Source organism: Myotis lucifugus, unplaced genomic scaffold (assembly GCF_000147115.1).
Source record: "Myotis lucifugus unplaced genomic scaffold, Myoluc2.0 scaffold_20, whole genome shotgun sequence".
Taxonomy (NCBI): Eukaryota; Metazoa; Chordata; class Mammalia; order Chiroptera; family Vespertilionidae; genus Myotis; species Myotis lucifugus.
This window is the reverse complement of record NW_005871068.1, coordinates 10,207,255-10,224,589: the sequence shown is the minus strand read 5'-3', so window position 1 is coordinate 10,224,589 and position 17,335 is coordinate 10,207,255. Positions and strand designations below refer to the sequence as shown.

The 17,335-nt window shown below is 36.4% G+C and overlaps 1 protein-coding gene across 1 annotated transcript in view; it reads left to right on the top strand.

Annotated features, from left to right (window-relative positions):
* The window catches only part of DMD (dystrophin), a 2,279,750-nt gene that overhangs the window by 540,379 nt on the left and 1,722,036 nt on the right, over nucleotides 1–17,335 (top strand). The window contains exon 5 of the mRNA XM_023751347.1: nucleotides 13,042–13,134. Coding sequence (XP_023607115.1) covers nucleotides 13,042–13,134 — 93 coding nt within the window. The remainder of the gene's footprint in view (nucleotides 1–13,041; nucleotides 13,135–17,335) is intronic.

The window sequence follows — 17,335 nt, the reverse complement described above, 5'->3', positions numbered from 1 at the left end:
TAGTAGTTTTTTGATGGAGTCTCTAGGGTTTTGTATGTATAATATCATGTCATCTGCAAATAAGGACAGTTTTACTTCCTCTTTTCCAATTTGGATGCCTTTTATTTCTTCTTCTTGCCTAATTGCAATGGCTAATACTTCCAGTACTATGTTGAACAGGAGTGGTGAGAGTGGGCAACCCTGTCTTGTTCCTGTTCTTAGGGGAAATGGTGTTAGTTTTTGTCCATTGAGTATGATGTTGGCTGTGGGCCTGTCATATATGGCTTTTATTATGTTGAGGTATGACCCTTCTATTCCCACCTTTCTGAGAGTTTTTATCAAAAATGGGTGTTGGATTTTGTCGAAAGCTTTTTCTGCATCAATTGATATGACCATGTGGTTTTTTTCTTTCAATTTGTTTATGTGATGTATCACATTTATTGATTTACGGATGTTGTACCATCCTTGCATCTCTGGGATAAATCCTACTTGGTCATGGTGTATGATCCTTCTGATGTACTGCTGGATCCGATTTGCTAAGATTTTGTTGAGGATTTTGGCATCTATGTTCATGAGGGATATTGGCCTGTAATTCTCTTTCATTGTGATGTCTTTACCTGGTTTTGGTATTAGGGTGATGCTGGCTTCATAGAATGAGCTTGGAAGTGTTCCTTCCTCTTGAATTTTTTGTAGTAGTCTGAGGAGGGTAGGTTTTAGTTCTTCCTTGAATGTTTGGTAAAACTCCCCTGTAAAGCCGTCTGGCCCTGGGCTTTTGTTTGCTGGAAGCTTTCTGATGACTGCTTCAATTTCTTCCATAGTTATTGGCCTATTGAGGTTTTTAGATTCTTCCTGATTGAGTTTTGGAATGTTGTATTTTTCTAGGAATTTGTCCATTTCCTCCAGGTTGTCAAGTTTGTTGGAGTAGAGTTGCCCGTAGTATTGTTTAACAATCATTTGTATTTCTGTGGGGTCTGTTGTTATTTCGCCTCTATCATTTCTGATTTGGTTTATTTGGGACCTCTCTCTTTGCTTCTTGGTGAGCCTGGCAAGGGGTTTGTCAATCTTGTTTATCCTTTCAAAGAACCAGCTCTTGGTTTCATTGATTTTCTGTATTGTTTTTTTGGTCTATATTTCATTGATTTCTGCTCTAATCTTTATTATCTCCTTCCTTCTGCTCACTCTGGGGTTTTCTTGTTGCTCTCTTTCTAATTCTTTGAGTTGTAGAGTTAGATGATTAACTACCATTTTTTCTTGTTTTTTGAGATAGGCCTGTAGAGCTATAAACTTCCCTCTCAGGACTGCTTTCATTGTGTCCCAGAGGTTTTGGATTGTTGTGTTTTCATTGTCATTAGTGTCCAGGATGTTTTTAATTTCTTCTTTGATGTCATCGGTAACCCAATCAATATTTAATAACATGCTATTCAGCTTCCAAGTGTTTGAGTATTTTGGGTTGTTTTTATTGTAGTTTATTTCTAACATTATGCCATCGTGGTCTGAGAAGAAGGTTTTTATGATTTCAATCTTCTTGAATTTGTGGAGACTTTGCTTGTGACCCAATATGTGGTCTATTTTTGAATATGTCCCATGAGCACCTGAGAGGAATGTATATTCCGCAGCTGTGGGGTGAAGTGTTCTGAAGATGTCAATTAAGTCCATCTGATCTAGTGAGTCATTTAGGATTGCTGTTTCTTTGCTGATTGTTTGTCTAGCGGATTTATCCAGTGATGTCAGTGGTGTATTAAAGTCCCCTACTATGATTGTATTCTTGTCAATCTCTCCCCTGATATCTTCCAGAAGTTTTCTTATGTATGTGGGTGCTCCTGCATTGGGTGCATATATGTTTACCAGGGTTATATCTTCTTGTTGTATTGATCCCTTTAGTATTATGAAGTGGCCTTCCTTATCTCTGGTTATGGCCTTCACTTTGAGATGTATTTTGTCCGATATAAGTATTGCTACCCCAGCTTTCTTTTCCTTTCCATTTGCGTGAAAGATATTTTTCCATCCCTTCACTTTCAGTCTGTGTGAGTCCCTTCTAATGAGGTGGGTCTCTTGTAGACAGCAGATGTATGGGTCATGTTTTTTTATCCATTCAGCCACTCGATGTCTTTTGGTTGGAGCGTTTAGTCCATTTACATTTAAAGTTATTATTGAAAGGTACTTGTTTGTAGCCATTTCTTTTTTTGTGTGTGGCTGTTTTCTTTCTGAGCTTGATATTTCTTCTTTTACACCAGTCCCTTATCATTTCTTGCATGGCTGGCTTGGTGGTGATAAACTCCCTTAGCCCTTTTTTGTCTGTGAAGCTTCTTATTTCCCCTTCAATTTTGAATGATAGCCTTGCTGGATAGAGTATTCTTGGATTCAGTCCTTTGCTTTGCATCACTTTGTAGATTTCCGTCCATTCTTTTCTGGCCTGATGTGTTTCTGTTGAGAAATCATTTGATAATCTAATGGGAGATCCCTTGTATGTTACTTTCCGTCTCTCTCTTGCAGCCTGTAAGATTCTCTCTTTATCCTGAACATTTGCCATGGTAATTATGATGTGTCTTGGTGTGGGTCTTTTCGGGTTCACCTTGTTTGGGACTCTCTGGGCTTGTGTGACTTTTTTCTTCCCCACCTCAGGGAAGTTTTCTGATATTATTTCTTCGAATAGGTTTTCTAACCCATGTTCATCTTTCTGTTGTTCTGGCACCCCTATTATCCGTATGTTGTTTCATTTCATGTTGTCCCAAAGCTCCCTTAGGCTCTCCTCCTGTCTTTTAATTTTTTTCTCCATTTGCCGTACAGTTTGAGTGTGTTTTGCTTCCTTGTCTTCTAATTCACTAATTCGGTCCTCCGCTTCTCCCAGTCTACTGTTGATACTTTCAATGGAGTTTTTTATTGAAGCTATGTCGCTCTTCATTTCTTCTTGGGACTTACTTAAGTTGTTGATTTTTTCATCTGTTTCTTCTAGCTTCTTGCATAAGTAGTTGAGTTTTTCATCTGTTTCTTCTTGCTTCTTGAACATCTGGTGCATGTACTCTAGGAACCTTATTCTGAATTCTTTTTCCGTCATGTTGCATATCTCTGTCTCACTTAGCTGCTTTTCTGGCGAGTCCTCCTTTTCTTTCCTTTGGGGGTTTCTTTGTCTACCCATGTTTGATCTCACTGACATGACTAGTTGTTGAAGAAAATGTATACAAGTTTAATGTTATTCTATGTTGTGAAATTATTGAGGACAGTGCCTATTTTCTCAAATGATGCCCTCTAGTATATAATATCCCACATAAGAAATTTTGCTTAAATTATGAGCTACTTTACCAAAAAGTTTAGTTCTGTATTTTATGTTCTATAAGAATACTGCATTGAAACTTATATTTTGATATATTAGTTTTAATTTTCTTTCAGCCCTTTAAAGTTTATATTTTCTTAACATTATAAAAATCTTTATTGTTAAAGAGGCAGTATATAAGCAAGTAAAAACACAGTTCCATTAAAAAGAATTACCTTGTGATAGGTGATTATGAACATAAACACATTCAAAATATAAAGAAATTTTAACTTATTTCACCAGTGGAAGCAATTGGGTAAAACGGCCCATTTTTTAGTCTATGTCTATACTCAACACTTAATATGTGGTATATGGTGGATGGTCAAAAATATTTAATGAATGACTTAATATGTAAAGGTTAATCATTGAAGGTAGGGATGATATCTTCATAGTGAGTACCCAGAACTGTATTTTTATGTATTCTAGGTCAAAATGTGATTTTTTAAAAGGTATTTCCAATATAAAGATCTATATTTGCATAAAATAAAAAAAATAATCTGTGGAATATGGGGATCTGAGAGGGAATAAAGAAAACCTGCCAGTGGAAAACTGGTCCACAATGGTGAATGCAACCCACCCTTTAGTTGTATATATTGAACTATTCATCATTTAATAATAAAAGATTCAATACATACGTCTCTCAATGGAAAAACTGTATGATTTATGCTCACAAGTCTTAAAATTTTATATACTTCTTAAACACAGTTATAAAAGCACATGCTGCAGGGCAGTAAAACTACTTTGCTTTTCCTGCATTTCTGATCTTTTAAATGCATTATATTTGGGATGATTACATAAATACTTGAGGAGTGTTGTTTCAATATTGAGAAGTCTCTTTAGCTTGACTACACGATGGTAGATATTTTATAAAATGTACTTTCATTTCAAAAGAAAATCCTATTTGTCTAGAATGTTGGAAGGAAATACTCAGTTATAAACCATTTATGAGAAAGAAATGTATGGGTATGAAAGAACCAAATAAATAGATGGTAGAGTATTTGCATGAGGCCTAAGTATCAGGACAGATTTTTATATAATAAACTAGAGGCACGGAGCACAAAATCTGTGCATGGGTAGGGTCCTTAGACCTGGACAGTGATCAGGGCTGATCGGGGCCTTCTGGCTGCCAGCTGGGGCCATCCTTCCAGCTGCCGGCCAGGGCCTTCCTTCCCCCAGATGCCGGCTGCTGGTCAGGGCCTTCCTTCATTCCACATGGCCCCCTGGTGGTCAGCACACATCATAGCGAGTGAGCGAGCAATCCAACTCCCAGTCTCTTGGTCGAACTCCCGAGGGGACACTTTGCTTATTCGCCTTTTATATTTATAGATTGCCACACATGGTATTTCCCTGTTAGCTATTGTTTAAAATTTTACTTAAGGAAATCCACACAAACTTTTTTTTCCCCACACAAACTTTTAAAGATGATACTTATGGTTCCTTTCATAATCTTGGCATTCTATATATAAAGTTATTTCATAAGATTTACTTTGCATCATTTTTCATTTATTTAAACTCACATACCAAGACTGATGACTAAAAAGCTGGCTTACCACTATCCCTATATCTTCTTTAATTTAAACAACTCTCCGATATATTCTGCATATTAAGAAACAAAAGTGATTCCTCCTTAGGATAATAGATTTTGAAATCTGAAGTGATCCTGAAGAACCACATCCTCTGAAACAAATGTGTGGAACCTTCTACCCTTAACCTAATTGTAGTTGGCTGAATGATACGGGAAGTGTTTTCACTCTGAAATGTCATTCTCAGTGGTTCTCTAAAAAGAAACAAGTGGTAAATACCATTTATTGGAAAGATAATGGTTCCTTATTGAATGAGATATATCTTTCTACAACATTCAAGTTAGAACTGCAAATGCTACGATCCAAGATGGCAGTGGAGTAGGTGGATGTTACACTCACATGCTCCCCGGACCAAACTGGAATTAAAACTAAATTATAGATCAACCTGAATAACAAACTGAAGACTAGCTGTAATTGAAAAATAAAAAAGTAAAGGAAAAAAGCTGGGAAATAAGAATAGTATTTTTATGGGCAACTAGACAATTTTTTAGCATGTTAGAAATGTTCTATCTAGACTGGAATGAATGTTTGTTACACAAGCATGTACATTTGTCAATCTGTACCTAATATATAGTTAAAGTTGTCTTGTACAGAGATTTGAAGTATATGTTAATTTTACCTCAATAAAAAGAAAATTGTCTCTTTTCAAAACCAAACCAAACCAAACCTGGGATAAAACAAACATTCCTCTCTTGAATAAGCAATGGAAGATAATTAATTGCTCTTCGTAGTCTAGTAGTTAGTAAGTTCATTTAGGAGGTAGAGCACCAGTAAGTAACAGTGCTCCCTGAAATACTTATATCCTATATAATAAAACCCTAATATGCAAATAGATCGAATGGCAGAACAAACAGGTGGAACAACCAGTCGCTATGATGCACACTGACCACCAGGGGGCAGATGCTCAATGCAGGAGCTGTCCCCTGGTTGTCACTGCACTCCCACAGGTGGAGTGCTGCTCAGCCAGAAGCTGGGCTCTCAGCTGGCAAGCGCAGTGGCGGTGGCAGGCGCCTCTCCTGCCTCCATGGAAGTGCTAAGGAGCAGTGAGCTGAGTTCCCAGACTGCGAGAGGGATTCTGGACTGTGAGAGGGATGTCTGACTGCCAGCTTAGGCCTGATTCCCCAGCCGGCAGGTGGACATCGCCTGAGGGGTCCCGGGCTGCGGGAGGGCACAGGTCTGGCCTGAGGACCCCTCCCCCCCATGCACGAATTTTGTGCACTGGGCCTCTAGTATTAATTATAAATTACTAAATATATATTTTTGTACAAAATCAGATATTTTAGTCTAAGTACTAGGGTGGGAACAGAATTTTGTTCAATTTGTGTAACAATAGACTATTCAAAAACCAGTTCATTAGGTTTCCTAGGTGTATGTTTGCATCCTGCTCATCCTTACTCAAGGGATGTTTTTCTGAGTTCACACTGAAATATTCTGCTGGAGCCACAATAAGTTTCCATTATGTCAAGGCAAATGGTGAGAATTTTCTATCTTCCAAAATCACCTTTGAATAAAGCATCTTCCACAAATAATAATATAAAACTCTGAGCAGGAATCTAATATTACTTCATGAACAAAATCTTAGGCCTTTTTGTAGGAACTCCAAAAACCAATCTTCATGTGTAGGTGAACTTGTTTCTGCAAAAATTCAATGCAGCTATTTAATTTTCGCATACAATATCAATTTTCACACCTATTCATTTGGTATCAGATGCTTTCATTCTGAAAACAGGAAAACATAACTTTGGCTGTCCTTAATGACCTCAGTCTTGAATTTCTTGCTATCTAGTGCTTGTCACAATACTGATACACACACACACGTACACACACACTTTCTCTTTCTCACACTGAGTCCATTTATTAACATATATGTCACATGAATGTTTTTTTTGTTTTTCTTACTAGACAGACATAATTATTCATTTCACACAGGTATTAACATATTCTAGTTTTTGTTTTCTCTTTTCACAGTTATTTAGAAATTAGACTGAGAATCCTTGAAAGATAGAATTTCAGAGCATATATTATAAAAAATATATATAAAAGAAAGAGAAGCCATTGTGTAGTGTGGTAATAATTATTTGAGGGTAGATAGCAATAATTTTTAAAAATATATCACTCATAGCTATATGGTAAAAAAAATATGGCATTATAACAACTCTAAGCATATGAGAATTTAGAATCAAAATGGGCTACACTGTCAATAAGAGGCATTCAGTAGTCATGTAAAGAGCTTGAACAATCCTCTTCAAGCATGACAGAATACCACTCCCCTTTCTTAATGAATATTAATGTTATTAATATTCTTGTCTACATGATGGTGTGCAATATTTGTTAATTTAGAGAGAGCTTATTAAGATACTTGAAGAATTTTTTAGATTCAATTAAGGAATTGCCTCTCACATCTGGACCTGCTTTTAAATCTTGTGGAAGCTTCCTGTATCTTTGAGACCCCATTTCCCTCTTGTAAAATGTACATAAACTAGTAAGTAGCTCACACTTTTAGTGTTATGGTGATGTGGGTAGACTGAAAGCTACATTCAGAGAAAACTCTATAGCCTTAATTCTTTTAAAGATAGAAATAAAATAATTAACTATATTTAAGAGATTATTAAAAACAACAATGAATAGTGATTCAAAATAGAATTAAAAAATAGGCTGAATACATTCAAAAGCTGGCTCTTTGAATAGGTCAACAAAAATAGATATACCTCTTTTAATCACAACAAAAAATATGAAGAGAATGAGAATGGAAAATACAGAAGGTTAGTAATGAGGAAGGATGTGAAACCACAGATACAGAAGAAATTAAGAAAATACTATAAGCAATTCTGTAATAAATCTAGGACATGGATAATTTCCTATTACAATGCAAATTACTAAAATTGATGTATGAATAGCAGAAAATTAAACTAGAATAATTACTCCAGAAAACATTGGTAAGTTATTAGAGATCTACCACTGAAAAATATACCAGTATTCTTCACAAATGAATTTAACCTCATCTATCTAGAATAAATAATTCCCATATTTTAAGCTATTCAAGAGCAGCATCGAACAGACTGTCAAACTACAGCAGGAAGGCTGGGGAGGGTTGGGGGGTGGGAGGGGGGTGTAAGAGATCAACCGAAGGACTTGTATGCATGCATATAAGCATAACCAATGATCATAAGACACTGGGGGGTAGGGGAGGCCGGGGGAATGACAAGGGGGGCGGGGAAAGGAGACATATGTAATACTCTTTGTAATACTTTAAGCAATAAAACAAAATTTAAAAAAAGAGTATATAAAAAGATAAAAGTTTGCAATTCTTTTTGTGATGTCAGAATAACCTTACTAACAGCAGTCAATAAGCACAAAATGAAATATTAAATGTATAAGACAATCTTACTTTTGAATATAAATTCAAAAATTGTATTATGTTGAACTATATGAAATTGATTATAACCATATCTTGCCTATGGAACTCAGTAAATGTGAGCTGATAGTTGCAAAGAGTTCTTAAAATTAAGAAGGAAAAGAAAACTAACCTATTGGTAATAAACAAAGCATATTAACCCACGATTCACAGATGAAATTATAATAATCAGTCATACAAAAAGATATTCCAAATGTACTAGGAATCATGGAAATCAATTAGGTTAACAAAGTAATATCCTTTTACTCATCAGATAGACAAAATATAAAAGAAGAAACACCCATTTCTGGATAAAATATTAAATACTAAATCCTTTTTATAAAGAAACTAGAGGCCCAATGCACAAAGATTCATGCAAGAATGGGCCTTCCTTCCCCTGGCTGCTGGCACCACCTTCGTTCTGGCCAGAGCTGCCTTTTGCCTTCACTCCAGCCCAGAGCTGCTTTTCCGCCTTCCCACACTGCCCAGAGGCCTGGAGTGGCTGGGGTGGTATGGAACACCTGCATCGTTGCCATGGCAACAATGCAAGCATCCTGCCCTACCCCGGCCACTTGTCGCCTGCATATGCAAATTAAACTGCCACCTTTGTTGGGTTAATTTGCATACTCATTCCTGATTGGCTGGTGGGTGTCATGAAGTTATGGTAAATTAGCATCTTTCTCTTTTGTTAGTGTAGATACCTACTAAAATGAAAAATATATATCCCCTTTGATCTAGTAGATACATTCCTGGAAATAGTGATTATCACAATGGAAGCATCAGTATTTGAGGATGGATAATGCATGATGTCCATTCCAGCATTGTATAAAGTGGCAAATAAAAATAAAATAAATATCACAACCCTAGAAACAAACTGAATGTCCGCTAACAGGGCACTGGCAAAATACTCTATGATACAGCCAAACTATGAAATATTATATAGTCATTAAAAGAAATGAATAAGAGAGATTATTGTTTGGTAAAAGCAATGTTCCATAGAATCTGAATAATGTGCCATTTTGGGGGGTACAGTATAAAACCCCTTAGATTTGTGTGCATGTGATATCATACGTGCACACTCACAATATAATAATCACTTGAATAGGAAGAAAATATGAAAGTAGTTTTTTTTTAAGTCAGATTAAGTAAAAAGTCAGGGGAAGAAAGTAGGGAAAGCAAAATGGAAAAGAAAACTTGTCTAAGAAAAATAGGAGAGAGGCATGTATGAAATCTTACTCATGCACTTGTGTAAAATAATATATTTGTGTGGTCATATTTATAAAGGAATAAAATATTTCTTAAAAGAACCAAATTGAGATTATACACACACATAAATACATACACACAGACATAGTGAAAAGGACAAAGTTTAGCATATGGTTTACCACTGAAAAAATGATGATGGTTGCATTTCTTACAACCCAACTACAGGATGCCGAAATAGCCGAATCAATGCCTCTATTGTCACATGAAGAATTCCCAAATGAAAAGTAGATCATGGTACTTTCTTGTTCTTGAGTTATTAATCTCCTCAGAGAGCACTATATTTCCTTCCCTAATAAATTCTAGAAATGTGTATATTCTACTTTGTATAATTAAAATGAAAATATTATAGCATATATCTGCATATGGAAGACAAATTTATATGAATGCCCCATAATTTGAAATGTTCATATTAACTACAGCATACTGAATTAGGGAAGATTTGCGGGGGATACTCTTGAAACTTAGCTACCTAATGAAAAGCATCTGCATTGCAGAAATAAGTAGACAGAGAATAGCTTACAATGGCAGTATCGCCTTGACACTCCTATACTCAAGAAAGTCAAAGTCTATCTTTTTAACCAGCTTTCAGGACTTTCATTTATCTGCTTCTCTGTAGAAAGTTACTGAAATGTCCATTTATGTGCCACTTCTATGTAAAATCCATATGATACCACACTAACATTTAATGTATTGAATAGCTCAATAATATCCTCTACTTTAAATTTTGTGTGGAATTCAACTATGGACTTGTATCTTGATCTTTTATCCTTATTCAAATGATTCTACATTTTTTTCTGTATCATTTATTTGGTTTAAGCCAAGTGACCAATATTTTTTATAGTTTGGATACAAAAATAAATTTAATTAGCCATTGAACCTGCAAATGAGTGTATGTGGGGATTAATTGGAAGTGATTTGATCATTACACCGAAGAGTAGCCTTTTGTTTTCAACTGAATTTCCCAGATAGCTTAATATTTTCAAGTTATTAATTAATCAAATTTAGAAAATTGACGTGAATGACGAGGAATATATTTTAGCATTGAGTGAGAGAAAGGTGAAGCCATCTCACTGAAGGAAAAAACGAGTTGGAAGGACAGATCAGAGTGAAATTTAGTCCAGTAAGGGTTCAGAGTCTGAGAGAATGAAAGCTTTAACTATAATGAGTCTCAGCTAATTAGTGAAAATATCTAGAGGAGGATAACCAGTTTCTCTCAGGTCACTGCTCTAATGATCCTATGGAACAAAATGGCAGGATCCTGGAGGCAGCCCAAAGAAAATTCAACCAAAGCATCTGGCTGGTGTGGCTCACTGGTTGAGCATCGACCTGTGAACCAGGAAGTCACGGTTTGATTCCTGGTCAGGGCACAGGCCCAGGTTGTGGGCTCGATCCCCAGTGGGGGCATGCAGGAGGCAGCAATCAATGATTATCTCTCATCATTGATGTTTCTATCTCTCTCTCTCCCTCTCCCTTCCTCTCTGAAATGAATAAAAATATATTTTAAAAAAGATAATTCAACCAAAGGGATCAGTGAGTCAAGGATAGTAAATAAGAAGAGAAACCTAAGTTACTTTTCAACCTTCAACTTTGCTCTGACAGTTTCATCCCCATTGTATAGCACTTAATCTGAAGTTGCCTATTTGCTTTATTGTGATATTTTCTGCTTTTAAAGTATCCCTGGATACTTATTTTTAGTTAACCTTTTCATTTTGATATAATTATAAATTCTCATATAGTTGTAAGCAATACAGAGATCCTGTGTACCCTTAACCAAGCTTTACCAGATGGTAGCATACTCTATATAGTATGACATTACCATGGACATCAACATTGATACAGTACACCAGTAGGATTCATATTTTTCCAGTTTTACTTGTACATGTGTGTGTATGCATGTGTGTTTTTAGTTCTATACAACATTATCACATATTTATGTTTGTGTTTCATCCATGAGAGTCAAGAGGCAGTACACATCCATCACCACAAGGATCCCTTCTGATGGCCTTTTTTTAAAAAACCCTCACCCAAGGACATGATTTTTTATTACTGAATTAGAGAGAGAGAGAGAGAGAGAGAGAGAGAGAGAGAGAGAGAGAAACATAAATCAGTTACCTCTAATGTGCACCCCTACTGGAAATTGAACCCACAGCGTTTTGGTACATGGATGATGCTCCAACCAACTGAGCCACCCAGGCTGGCCCTCCTGCTGCCCATTTATAAACACATCCATCTACCCCCTCTACCCGACTCTGGTCCCTAACCTCTGGCAACTGTTCCTCTCCATTCCTCTAATTTTGTCATTTCAAAAGCTGTTATATAATATAAATAGAATCATACTATATGTGACCCTTTGAGGTTGGCTTTGTTTGTTCTATCAGCATAATTTCCAGGAGATTCATCCAAGTTGCTATATATATGAACAGTTCGTTCCTTTTCATTACAAAGTAATATTCCACGGTATGGATGTACCACGGTTTGTTTAACCATTCACCTTTGAAGGGCATTTGGATCGTTCCCAGTTTTGCCTGTTACAAATAAAGCTCCTGGGGATATTTATGTATAAGGTTTTGTATAAAAATCAGTTTCCATTGCTTTGGGATAAATGCCTAAGAGTTCAATAGCTGGACTGTATGATGAACACATGCCCAGCTTTGTAAGAAATGGCCAAATGTTTTCCAGAGTAGCTGTACTATTTATATTTCTACCAGAAATGCATGAGTGATCCAGTTTCTCCACATCCTCATCCGCATTTGATGTTCTCACTATTTTTTAATTTTAGCCATTAATGTAAGTGTGTGATGCTAGCTCACTGTGGTTATATTTTGCATTTCCCCAATGGTTAGTAATATTGACTATCTTTTCATGTGCTCATTTGTCTGATGCTTATATTTAACCTGACCCTGACTAAGAATGTTAAAAGCATGGACAGGAGATAAGATTTGTCTTGAAAAATGAAGCCCTGCCAGATTTTGATTCCCAAATCCAGTCCTAAATGGAGAAAAGAGAGCTGGCCATTAGCTCCATTGTTTATTAGAATTCTAATGTGTTTCTAAAGCAAGGGCATTTAGTCAAATATAGTCACCCCTAATTATAATAGCATTCTTCTAAGCTACATAAAAGACGGATGAAATTTCTTTTTTGTTTCAATTATGTATTAGGAATCACATCTTAATTTTAGACATTCTTTATGAGTTATCATTGTTATAAATTTTATTTGGAGATACTCTGATTAGCCTCTTTAATTTGCAATAATCTATCAATATACTAAAAGTACATTCATTTCCTATCTCTTTGCAAATGTGTAATTTGTCTGTTATAGAAATGGGGAACTTGTCTGTTATAGAAAGTGTATTTACAAATGCATTGTTTCATTTTTAGATTATTTTTAAAAAGCGGTTATGCTGCTTAGGCTCTGAAAATAGCTAGTGCAATTACCTCCTCATATTGTTTTCTTTCCAAATAGACATTTTGTCTCCTTTCTTCAAATATTTTCCCTTTATCTTTAACAGGTTGATTTAGTGAATATTGGAAGCTCTGACATAGTAGATGGAAATCACAAATTGACTCTTGGTTTGATTTGGAATATAATCCTCCACTGGCAGGTAAGAATTCTGATGAATCTCTCCTTTTTGGGTAACATGTTGCTGATTCTCGCTTTCATTTTTTTCCCCCTTGACCTGCAAAACAAAAACGTGTACATCTCTAACAATACAAAGCCCATCTCCATAGTGCTGCCTTTTAAGTTAGCACAACTAAGGTCGTTTGAGATGTGAAGGAACAGAGATTATAAAACAGATTCTAGCACATATGCAGGAATATTTTTCTAAATGTTATCTCACTGGGTAGAGATGAGGCAAAAAAGACAAGTGTCATCAACAGGGTAAGAAAAATATTTTTCACAAATATGTGTCTTCTATTACTTACCTTTAAGTGAACCTACATAGTTTTGGAAAACGAAACTGTTAATCACTACCAAATCAATGAGACTTTGTGAATCTTATGTATTCTCAATGTAAATTAATGCCAATAAAAGAGTAGTGGGATAGGATCATCTGTATGAGTATATGTGTTATACTTACAAACTGACTTTATAATCTGATTTGGAAATGGCATTTTTTCTGAACTACTTCAGCATAGAGTCTTCTGAATGTCTATATTTATTGGACCTCTGCAAAACAAACAATGTCATTTGGTTTAGTGGAAAGAGTACAGTTTCTTTTCAGTCAGACCAACATGAACTTAAATTCAACTCCACCATTTACCATCTTAATGACATTGAATTCAATGCCATCCCTTTCTGGGCCATAATTCCCTCACTGTCAAAATAGAAAAAAAATAAGAATGAACATCTATTTCATGTCAGGATTAAATGAGAGAATATCCATAAAGCACTCAGTACAGTGCACCATTTTCATTAGAGTTATATCACATGAATAACTATGATTGCTTAGAGTTTTCTACTCATATTTTAAGAACTTGAAAGATAATTATGTCTGCTTTTTTTTACTAACAGATTACTTTTTTATAAAAAAGATTAAAAAAATGTTTTTATTGATTTTAGAGAGAGAGGAAGGGAGAGGGAGAGAGGCATAGAAACATCAATAAGATAGAAATATCAATACTGATTGGCTGCTTCCTGTATGACCCCCCCTCCCCTTACTGGGGATAGAGCTACAACCAGGGCATGTGCCCTGACCAGGAATCGAACCAGTGAGCTCTTAGTGCATGGGTTGATGCTCAACCACTGAGCAATAACGGCTGAGCTAAAACAGCTTTTTTTGAGATGTAATTTATGTGTTATAAATTTACCTGTTCTAAGTATAAAAATCAAAGTATACCAGACTGGTTTAGTTATGTTGTTCAAGGCTTCTCAAACTATTTTGAGGATGGAACAGTAGCTCCACCCTCCCAATCCATAAAAGACTTTAGGATATTTACAGAGTTGTACACCATCACAACAATGTAGTTTTAGCACATTGCCACCATCCTAAAAATAAATCTCATGTTCATTTACAGTTACTCCCCACTCTCATCCCCTAGCCCTTGGCCACCATTAATCTATTTTCTGTCTCTATATGTCTGTATTTTTGGACATTTCATATCAATGGAATCATATAATACGTGTTCTTTGATATCTGGCTCCTTTCATTGAGCATAATCTTTGAGGTGTATCCATATTGTAGCAGGTATCACTATTTCATTTAGTGGGGTTGACTTTTTTTATGGAAGCATCCAAATCCTCAGAGGGAAGGAGGATGGGTTGACTTTTAATTTGAATTGTAGGTTGGTCCTGCTCAGGGTCAGACACTATGTAGACTAGAGGTATACATACTCAACTTGGCAGCCATATTGTTCTTCCAGTTGATACCCATCCCCATGTCTTTTTATTCTAAGCACTCTGAACAGGCTCAGTCCTATTTCACAGCGATCTGGGAAGCGAAAGAGAATAACCATAGTGGCTGCCAATAGAGAATAACTCATACATACCTCAAATGAGCCAAAGGTTACCAATTTTGAGCCTTTTTCATATAGTGATGGTATCAAATAAAACCAGCAAAGCAACATTGGGCTCCTCACCCAACTGATTTGCTTCTGTTTCTCAGTATTACTCAAACTACCTTGAGAAAAGAACAGTTTTCTCCCCTTTTCCATTGTATGCAAAGAACAATGAAACTGAAGTGTTACCCACATGAAATAAAAAGACTCACAAAGCACAAGCCTATATTTTTATCATTAAATTGAACAGATGTAAATAGACTTTGTCAAATTGCAAACAGAACTTTCTAATGGACTATCAATTGCTTTATTTATTTGATGGCCTGGTAACAAATGGTTCCTGGAGAGACCCTAGCTTGTAGAAAACACGTTGGGTTGCACAGAGGTTGGTCGTGACAAAGACTTAGCCCTGAACAGGACCTTCAAAGGGGATTTTAATTGTATCATCAAAACTGTCTCTGATATGTCCTCACCATATCAGAGACAGTTTTGATGATATAGAGTTTCAAAACTAGCCTGTTGGATAGTTTCTTCATTTGCTTGTGAGCTTGCTCATTTTTTATTAGCATGTGTATGGGGCGGGGGAAGGGGGCTTTCACACCCAGGAATACCAGAAGGAATGCTTCTACAGTCTTTCCTTGTCTGAGACCTCTCTGTTGTTTTCCATTTATGTCCTTGAATTACTATATCTTTGTGACTACAAGTACCTAGACTCTTTCCAGCTTCTGTCTCCTTATCTTATCTTTCTCTTCTATCACACTGCCCTGTTCTCTTAAAACTACAAATACACTAAAAATTCCTCCTCCTCAGTACTTCTTATCATAACCCAATGAACCCCAAAAGATATTTTCACCAAGCATACGTATTTGCCTTCTTATTAAATAGTCAAAAGAGCCCTTGGATTTCTGCAAAGATTAAAGGACATTCTGGCCAACCTAATGTACTTTTCGTATTTATCAGACTAAGAATGGCATTAAAAGACGGAAAAATGTGAATCTTTTGTTCCAGTGCCACATACTATATTATTAATAGTGCTGTGTTTAGAGGCCTTCTCTTTGAACTTGTAAAAACTCAGAAATGTCAACCCTGTTTCCCCTGCCATTGTTTATCCAGTTTCTACTTAACACTGTTAGGCTGGAAAATCATACCTTTAGTGAAGAGTATGCATCTTTGAACACCATTGTTAAGTAGACAATGTGTGTTTGGCATCTTTTTCTTTCTTCTTTTTTTAAGTGTAAACCATCCTTTTATGGTGTTCAGCTCAGTTGTGGTAACCAGCTGGAGATGAAAACATACCCTAACAGGTGTGCTAGCAGAGGTCAGGCCTTGCTTTGCTGGCTAACTCAGAGGAAACAATTCCAGGGCTACTTCACACTAGAATGTTTATCTGATTTATTCTTTGTATAGCATACAAGAGGAAGGTGGTTTTCGCACTGCTAAAAGCCCTTACTGTGAATTCCTGCCTGTGTATACCTAGTGGGAAGTAGACTTTGAGCTAATCAGCTTAATTATGGCATGCCTTTAGGGCCAACACCTGTAGAAGGGAGAGGGTGACTGGAGTGAGAACAAGAGCCATAGTGCACACCCAACAGCAGCCTTATTCAACCCCATGGGGACTTTGGAGCTAGAATGAGCCTTTAGAGCTGTCCCAAATGGGCCTGAAATTAATGACCATTTCCTTTCATCAGTCACTAGATGTGGGCGGCCCTAGGAAGGGCATAGCCATAGGTGAGGTGACTGCAACTCAGTCCCTGAGGGGACTGACAGCTGAAGGCTGCCTGGTGACAAATGGAGAACAAGCCCTTCCTAGAAGGAGAATCTTGGTGGTGCCTCTCAATGCCTATCACACCTTCTTTGCCCTGTTAATTCCCAGTTACTTTTTGAAATCATTGCTCAAAGACATTTCAATTTTTCCCTTTTAAAAACAGATGTATAGTTGTATGCATACACACATTTGTTTGCATTGATTCTTTCTTAGAACAGTAAGCCCTGATTCTGGGAAATATTTCTGCTAAAAGACTCATTTAGGACCAGCCCAGTATCTGACTGAAGGTTGATCCTTAATACAAATTTCTTGGTAATTGTCTTTCATAAAGGAAAGGAAGACTGATGATTTCCTATTGCCCTTTATTTTTTCCTCAGCAACATTTGCACCCAAGTAAAAGCAATACCAAAGAGGCTGAGGTTGATAACAGAATTAGTGACATAATGATGCAAAAGGAGTTTTGGATTGAATACTGGGTTGTCCTTTAACATTATGGGCATGGAGGGCAGTCTGGCCAAGCATTTTGTAAATGAATCCCATTC